The sequence below is a fragment of the Cylas formicarius genome, unplaced genomic scaffold, assembly GCF_029955315.1.
Source record: "Cylas formicarius isolate icCylForm1 unplaced genomic scaffold, icCylForm1.1 PGA_scaffold_10__41_contigs__length_53128322, whole genome shotgun sequence".
Lineage (NCBI taxonomy): Eukaryota > Metazoa > Arthropoda > Insecta > Coleoptera > Brentidae > Cylas > Cylas formicarius.
In genome coordinates this window covers 31,308,872-31,318,146 of record NW_026844214.1, presented here as the reverse complement: position 1 = coordinate 31,318,146, position 9,275 = coordinate 31,308,872, and the positions used below count along the sequence as shown (strand labels likewise).

The window sequence follows — 9,275 nt, the reverse complement described above, 5'->3', positions numbered from 1 at the left end:
AAAGAAAAAAAAAATGGGTGATTATAAAAAGAATAAAGTACTCCGGTCGACTGAAATTCATAAATTGAACGAAATATACGATGTTGCTCTGAAAGTTAATGCCGAAGATGAAAGTTTTTATCCCATTCTTGAAGCTATGTATAAAGAACTTGAGGAAACTCGAACAAATTTTTATAAACTTCACAATAAAATTATATCAATCATATGTGATAAGCAAAATGCGGATGAACTATTCAAGATTGAGGATGATTTTCGAAAAAAATTCGATATTCAATATTATAGAATTCAAGCTATTTATACGCAACGTTTAATGAAGCCGACGACGCAATCTGTGGCTATACCGGGTGAACAATTGCCCATCTCTGCATATTTAAATTTACCCAAGCCTGAGTTACCGACATTTAGAGGAGAAGTTACCGAGTTTCGGAGTTTTCTCGATCAATTTGATGCGCGTGTTCATACGGTCCCCCACTTAAAAGCGATTGACAAATTTAACCTATTAGTTTCTTGCTTGAAAGGTGTCGCTCGGGACGCTGTCGACCATTTGGATATCACAGCAGATAATTACACAATTGCTTACGATTTACTAAAAGAAAGGTTCAATAAAGTGAGAGTTATTGCTTCAAATTTATGAAATAACCTCGAATGCTCACCCAAACTTACCTCAGAAAATTCAAAAAAGTTACGCTCTTTATTAGATACGTTTTCAAAAAATGTCGCAGCTTTGCAAAATCTAGGGTTACCCACGGAACACTGGGACTTTATACTTGTTCAAATGATGCTGAAAAGACTCACGGTTTCTCTAGTTACACGATTTGAACTTCATCACAACGACAGTACTATTCCAAGTTATGCTAAATTAAAGCAATTTTTAAGTAAAAATTGTCTGGCGTTGGACAATATTAATTTTCAAACTAAAACAAAGCAAATTTTTCTCAAAAAGCCAACTTTCTCCAACTCTACAGCAATGCTGGCTCAAACTGAAAATCCACCAAAATGTCCTGTTTGTAAAAATTCTCATTTTATTTATAAATGCAGCGAGTTTTTGGAAAAATCTCCCGCAGAGCGCTACAATCTGGTTAAGAGGGGAAAAATGTGCGTAAATTGTTTAGGCTCTCACCGTTTTAGTACCTGTACCTCTACGTGGAGTTGTCATATGTGCCACAAAAAACATCACAGATTACTTCACTTTCAGTCACCCCCCGCTAACAATGATTCGCTTAAGCTCTCTGACCACATAAATCCATTAACCGTAACTGCAGGTTTTTCTTCAGCAAATTCGAGCGTTTTACTTTCCACTGCTTTTCTCGAAATACTCGACGGTCGCGGAATCTACCAGCCGATACGATGCTTACTCGATTCAGGAAGTATGTCGTCAGCCGTCTGGTCGGTTCATCGTCGACTTACCTTTTAAGGAAGCAGCCCCTATCTTCCCAAATATCCGATCTCTGGCTTTACAGAGGTTTTATTCCCTTGAGCGGAGACTTAAGAAGCAGCCTGAGATTTACTCGCAATATCGCGACTTCATGAACGAATTTATTGCGCTTAACCACATGGAATCTATTCCAGACGATTCGTTCAGTCCCCTCACTGTTATTATCTATCCCACCATTGTGTCTTAAGGCCGGAAAGTTTAACCAGTAAACTAAGGGTGGTTTTTAACGGTTCCGCACACCTTCCCAACCAGCCTTCCCTCAATGATATATTCACCGGTCCAAAACTCCAGAGTGATATATCTACAATATTATTAAATTTTCGTTTATTCAAGCCGGCATCGTATAGTCTTAGGAGCCTACCTCGATTTAAAATTTAAAACTTAAATGGATAGAAGGAACGTCGGAAACCTAGCAGGATATAGTGTTTACGAAACCGCACCACTCTACGCGCTTTTTAAGAAACTCGGTACGAAAATTCGCTTATTTTTCGCCTCCGACGCACCCTTACCGAAATACGGCCCTTTTTCGAATTTTTTTTTTTTCAATTTTAAAATGGCCATAACTCGAAAACGGTTCGTTTTTTGGAAAAACCGAGCAATTTTTTGCCCCATAGGGGACGCTTTACCACCCCATTTTACGGGAATCCGGTATCGGTTTCCCCATTTCCTTGATTTTGATACCCCCGCTGGCATCGTATAGAGTATTGCGAGCCTACCTCGATTTAAAATTTAAAACTTGAATGGATAGGAGGAACGTCGGAAACCTACCAGGCTATAGTGGTTACGAATCCGCACCACTCTACGCGCATTATAACGAGCTCGGTACGAAAATTCGCTTATTTTTCGCCTCCGACGCACCCTTACCGAGATACGGCCCTTTTTCGTATTTTTTTTTTCGATTTTAAAATGGCCATAACTCGAAAACGGTTCGTCCAATCAAAAAAAGGACAAAATTTTCACCCAAAAGGGGTCGCTTCTCACCCCCTTTACCCTTAGAAGACATTTTCTCCGATTTTTTTTTTCAAAAATTACAAAATTCGAGGAGGTAAAATTTGGATTTGATACTTTGCCAGTCGATTCCCCACGCCGAGTTCGCCGGTCCGCCTAGTTAATAACACTGAGGCCGGTACGAAAATTCGCTTATTTTTCGCCTCCGACGCACCGTTTCCGAGATACGGCCTTTTTTCGAAAATTTTTCGAAAATGTCGAAATCGCGAAAACGGCTCGTCGGATCGAAAAACGCACGAAATTCTTACCCCTAAGGGGTCGCTTCATACCCCCCTTTACCCTTAGAAGACATTTTCTCCGATTTTTTTTTTTTCAAAAATTACAAAATCCGAGTGGGTAAAGTTTGGAGGGGGGGGTTGAGACTTTGTCAGTCGATTCCCCACGCCGAGTCGGCCGGTCCGCCTAGTCAATGACCGCCGTATCTCGGAAACGGTTCGTCGTAGCGAGAAACGGAGCGAATTTTCGCCCCAAAGGGGACGGTTTCCGACCCCGTTTTACCCGGATCCGACATCGTTTCCGCCATTTTCCGGAAAAAAGTTCTTTCGGAGGCGGTAACTCCGCCCCTCGCGCGCCGCTTTTATACGGGGACTAGGGCGCTGATCGCCTTCGAACCTCTAACTTTCGTTCTTGATCAATGAAAACGTTTTTGGCAAATGCTTTCGCTTCTGTCCGTCTTGCGACGATCCAAGAATTTCACCTCTAACGTCGCAATACGAATGCACCCATCCGTTCCTATTAATCATTACCTCGGGGTTCCGAAAACCAACAAAATAGAACCGAGGTCCTATTCCATTATTCCATGCACACAGTATTCAGGCGAAGTTTTAGCCTGCTTTAAGCACTTGTTCAAAGTAAACGTGCCGGCCCACCTCGACACTCAATGAAGAGCACCGCGGCAGGATTGAGTTGGACCGCCCGCGTGAACGGGCTAAGTCCACCGGCAGGACGTCTCGCGGCACGCCAGTTAACACCGCGGACGATGAACCGGCGGCGCGAGACACAAATTCGACTACGAGCTTTTTAACCGCAACAACTTTAATATACGCTATTGGAGCTGGAATTACCGCGGCTGCTGGCACAAGACTTGCCCTCCAATTGATCCTCGTTAAAGGGTTTAGAGTGTACTCATTCCGATTACGGGGCCTCGGATGAGTCCCGTATCGTTATTTTTCGTCACTACCTCCCCGTGCTGGGAGTGGGTAATTTGCGCGCCTGCTGCCCTCCTTGGATATGGTAGCCGTTTCTCAGGCTCCCTCTCCCGAATCGAACCCTGATTCCCCGTTACCCGTTACGACCATGGTAGGCGCAGAACCTACCATCGACAGTTGATAAGGCAGACATTTGATAGATGCGTCGCCGGTGCGAGACCGTGCGATCAGCGTAAAGTTATTCAGAGTCACCAAGTTGAACGATGTCGGGCGCGAACCCGCCACCGATTGGTTTTGATCTAATAAAAGCACTCCTTCCGTCTCCGGTCGGACCTCTGTTTGCATGTATTAGCTCTAGAATTACCACAGTTATCCAAGTAATTGTGGGTACGATCTAAGGAACCATAACTGATTTAATGAGCCTTTCGCGGTTTCACCTCGAATTTTCGTATACGGATCGCCTTTGTATGCGGACCGCCTCCGTATGCGGATCGCCTTCGTATATGGATCGCCTCTGTATACGGACCGCCTCCGTATGCGGACCGGCTCCATATACGGAACGCCTTTATATACGGACCGCCTCCAAATACAGACCGCCTTCGTATACGGACCGCCTCCATATACTGATCGCCTCCATATACGGATCACCTCCATATGCGGACCGCCATTATATACGGACCGTCTCTAAATACAGACCGCCTTCGTATACGGACCGCCTCCATATACGGACCGCTTCCATATAGGGATCGCCTCCATATACGGAACGCCTTTATATACGGACCGCCTCCAAATACAGACCGCCTTCGTATACGGACCGCCTCGATATACGGACCGCCTCCATATACTGATCGCCTCCATATACGGATCACCTCCATATGCGGACCACCATTATATACGGACCGTCTCTAAATACAGACCGCCTTCGTATACGGACCGCCTCCATATACGGACCGCTTCCATATAGGGATCGCCTCCATATACGGAACGCCTTTATATACGGACCGCCTTGATATACAGACCGCTTCCATATATTGATCGCCTCCATATACGGATGACCTTCATATACAGACCGCCATTATATACGGAAGGTCTCTAAATACAGACCGCCTTTGTATACGAACCGCCTCCATATACAGACCGCCTCTCTATACGGACCGCTTCCATATAGGGATCGCCTTCATATACGGATAGCCTTTATATACGGACCGCCTCCAAATACAGACCGTCTTCGTATACGGACCGCCTCGATATACAGACCGCTTCCATATATTGATCGCCTCCATATACGGACCACCTCCATATACAGACCGCCATTATATACGGAACGTCTCTAAATACAGACCGCCTTTGTATACGGACCGCCTCCATATACAGACCGAATCTATATGTAAACCGCTTCCATATGCGGACCGGCTTTATATACGGACCGCTTCCAAATACAGACCGCCTTTGTATACGGACCGCCTCCATATACAGACCGCCATTATATACGGACGGTCTCTAAATGCAGACCGCCTTCGTATATGAACCGCCTCCATATACAGACCGCCTCTATATGTAAACCGCTTCCATATGCGGACCGGCTCCATATATAGACCGCCTGCATATATAGACCGAGTCCATTTATAGACCGCCTCCATGTACAGATCGCCTTTATATACAGACCGCCCCATATATAGGTCGTCTCTATATATAGACCGCTTCCATAACCGAAGCTAACCAAAATGGACCAAAGTGAAGTATATAGACCGTCTAAACGGTAAACCGCCTCGGTGGTGGTTGGCATCACCAAAGCGATAACCGAAACTAACCAAAATGGACCAAAGTGACGTATTGCCTAGACCGTGAACCTCTTCGGTGGAGGTTTGATATCTAATTAAATCTAATAAAAAAACTGATCAAAACTTTGAATTGAACATCACCATGATTCAGAACGTTTTGAAAATGAAATAAAAATGTTAAGATATGTGATTACGTATTTTTGAAACGTTCGTCTCGAAACGTTTCGTTCGACGTTAAAGGAAAAAGGAAGTGGAAAGGGAAAATAAATTTATTTCATTTTTATTTATTATCGAAAACGAATTCTTTAAAAAACGATTTGGCGGTTCTAAAAAGAACCTTGAAGGTCGCCTGAAATATAACAAATTAGTATTGATAATAAAAAATCTTTGGCCGGTTGTGAACGTCTCGTAGATCTGAAACATTTAAAAAAAAGGATTAGTTACGTTATGAGATAGTGTGTCGCGAATCGGGTTATCGTCGTATTTTTCTCTATCGTTCGATTGTCCGCGGTATCGAACGTAACGAATAATTTCGACCCTCGTGATGGGATTAAAGTCATAATCGGGTAAAAGTCTCAATCGGGTGAACGTCTTTGTCGGGTTAGAGTTTTAATCGGGAAAAAGTCATCGTTCGTACCGGCGGCAGGAAATATTGGAACTCGTGTACTTAATAAAAATTTGGAAAATGTAATATTTTTATTTGGTAAAAGTCGTGATCGAGTAAACGTCATAATTGGGTAAAAAGTCACGATCGGGTGAAAAGGCTATATTGGGTAAAGGACGTCGTCGGTAAAAAGTCGCCCTCGGTTACAAGTTATTATCGGTGAACTGTCATCGTTGTGTCGTAAAATCGGAACGAAAATGGGGTCGTAAAATGGAAACGAAAATGTAAAAAGTGGCAAATTTTCGAATTCAATTGAAGATTTTATCTAAAAACGCCCTATAAACGATATTCTGCGTGAAAACTGGATTATTTTTGCGACCGTCTTTAAAGAAACGACCATGTCTACGACTTTCCTTTACAAAAATGCGAATATCTTGCCAAGTACGCACTCTGGACAAAGCGACGTACAATTGACCGTGAGCAAAACACGGGACGTTGAGACACAAACCGACTCGCGAAAGAGTCTGTCCTTGCGCTTTGTTGATAGTAATTGCGTGCGCCAACTTAATCGGAAATTGTTTTCTATAAAATGTGCCGCCGCCCGGTAGCAATGGCGTTTCTTTTTCCTCTAAAACGAATTGTTTTCAGATAATGACACATTTACGGCCCTGAAATTGACCGGAAACGATGCGGCCGACTATCACGTCATCGCCCATCTCCAAAACGATCATTCTCTGTCCGTTACAAAAACCCCTCCGCACGTTAAGATTTACCAAAAGGACTACCACCGAACCGATCTTCAAAGTCAACCGATGTGGCGGTAGTCCCGACAAATCTAAACTTTCGATAATTTCACTGGTGACTCCCGTCGCGAGGGGATTGGCGATTTCGTGATCGTCGGCCCCATCCTCGTTACTCTGTCTATCGTAGGAATTGGTCGCCAAAAAGACCCTCTCCGATCCTGACGGATCGGGGAAGATCTTTGAGATGATTTCGTTCAACTCCTCGACCTCGCTGTTCACGGGACAAAGGATCGACCGGAGGGCCAATCGCTCGGCTAATTCCAAGAATCGCTCGTTCGTCCCGGGAAGAGCGAGCATCGATTCGAAGACGTCCCCGTAAACAAAGTCGACGAGTTGTCGATTTGACAATTAATTTGGAAGGAACGAACAGACAGTTATCGGAAATCGGTTCGCGTCCGTTGTCCGAAACAATTCTTTCCCCGTCGCCTACTCTCCTGATGAAATTCGACCATTCCACCTCTTGCGGATGAACACGCATGTTTTCCGTTAACGTGCACAGTTGAAAAGTACTCCATGCCGGATGCGAAACGATGGACGCCATTCCCGCTCGCCTACCCTTGACAACGGGAAGCAACTGCTTGGGACCGCCGCTAAGAATAACGGTTTTCCCACCGAACGGCCGTCGCGATTGACCGTATTCCCGACACACGGCATCGATCATTTCCAACATCCACGACGCCAACATAAACACCTCGTCTAACACGACGAGTCTCGCGTTTCGAATATCGTCGGCCGCCTCCGACTCGCCCACCAAATTAGAAACCGGCGTTCCGGATTAACGTGGCCGCGATCCCCGTAAAAGCCGCGGATACGTACGGTAACGCGCGAAGTTCCGCCACTTCCAAAATAACGTTGACGGTCGCGGTTTTGCTGGTGCCCTCTTCGCCGGTCAAAACGAAAACGATACCGTTACGATTGCATACAGACTGTAAAACCTCGTAAACGAATCCCAGCTGTTGATCGTTGAGATCGATCAGATGCAAATTTTGATTCGGTCTCGGAACGAAAGTGAATTCCTCGAACGTAACCTCTTCCTCGTCCAAAAGTTTTTCCGCCTCCTCGTCGTAAACCCAATCGGAAATCCAATCCCGAGGAAGATTAATTTTTTCCATCGAAGTGGAGCATTCGACCAGAAATCGATCTACGAAACTCCAAAGGACCGTATACCGACACGTACGGAGCACGTGCATCCTTTCGTTTAAGTCGCCCGCGCCCTCTTCGTCGATATCTCTGATTAAATCGATATGAATCCTAAGCACGTCCGCGGACATACGCCTGCACCATCTCTTAAATAAAGTTCGGGGATTCTTCGACGGATTGTACAAGAGAATTAGAGCGAACGCTTCCCTTAAATAAAACGGATGACGAAGACGATCCGCTATCCAATCTAAAATCTTGTCCGCCTCTTCGTCGTCGTCCGGGATCAATTTTAACGCTACGCAAGCGGCCTGATACGAAGGACATAAAACGCCGTTTACGGTTTTCGCGTCCACGAACGAAATCAAACCTGTCACGTTGCCCAAAATCATTCGTAGATAGTAGCGCTCCATATTCCCCGGACTCGGATAAACCGGACTCATACGACCTATAGAACTGGTGGGTCGCGACTTGGCGACCCAACGACCTTGCCGCCAAGAGTGCGTTTCGACGATGTCGACGTAGAACCGTCGCCGACCCGTCACCTCCTCCGCCGCGTTCAATTCGAACCAAGCGACGAGCTTAGAACGCTCGCCCCTTTCGACTACGGCCACCTCGTCCCCTTCCCTGTAAATTTCACAAGCCTCTCCTTCCAAATGCACGGGCAACTTTTCGATCGTGTGACTGATATGGAACATGCCATTTCCCAAGATGCGATAGACCGCCTCGTGCGGTCCGATATATCTCATTTTAAGGAATGCCGTAGCCTCGTTCCAATCGATCGTACCGGTGGTCGTATTCACTTGCATCTCAACGCATTGGATGTTCGCTACGTCTAACCCCTTATTGACGTAGGCGTTAATGTATCGACACACCTGGATCGGGTTTCCGACGCAAAGTTCCAAATTCGTTGCCGACGAAACGATTTTGTTGCCTGTTAAAAAAGCAAACACCCGGAGGACGTCTGTAAAGAATTTGCTTCTCGATCTTAAAAACGGTGCTCGATATTTGCTGTTTCGGATATTTCCACCGGCATCGATCGACAACGGTCCAGCAAGGCGGTCTTCTGACCCTCGAATTTTCGACACCTATCTCCCCCTCTTGTTCCTCCTCCTCGTCATTGTCGTCGATTTTTAACTACTTAAAAATTCATTTCCTTGAATTGATAATAGGTTTTTCTTTGTCATTTTAAACAGATTCCAGTCAAAATCGGCTTCTTCGACTCATATCGTACCTAAAACCGCATCAAAACTGCAAATATCAGTTTAAACTATCATTTTTTGATACAAACAGTTATATATTCATGTCAATATCTTTCAAATTCTAGTCAAAATCGGCGTCTTTGGGCATTTTAGTAAC

The 9,275-nt window shown here is 45.1% G+C and overlaps 2 protein-coding genes across 2 annotated transcripts; one reads left to right on the top strand and one right to left on the bottom strand.

Annotated features, from left to right (window-relative positions):
- Positions 1-13: 13 nt before the first annotated feature.
- On the top strand, positions 14-1,622 carry LOC132697865 (uncharacterized). Its single transcript, XM_060663621.1, has 2 exons — positions 14-607; positions 1,275-1,622. Exons 1-2 carry the CDS (start codon positions 14-16, stop codon positions 1,620-1,622), a joined length of 942 nt encoding a protein of 313 aa, XP_060519604.1.
- A 4,662-nt stretch (positions 1,623-6,284) lies between these two features.
- On the bottom strand, positions 6,285-8,952 carry LOC132697797 (uncharacterized). Its single transcript, XM_060663493.1, has 5 exons — positions 8,913-8,952; positions 7,543-8,850; positions 7,152-7,475; positions 6,656-7,033; positions 6,285-6,604 (listed from the first exon to the last, which is right to left on the bottom strand). The coding sequence occupies exons 1-5, from the start codon at positions 8,950-8,952 to the stop codon at positions 6,285-6,287; spliced, it is 2,370 nt and encodes a 789-aa protein (XP_060519476.1).
- Positions 8,953-9,275: the final 323 nt, after the last annotated feature.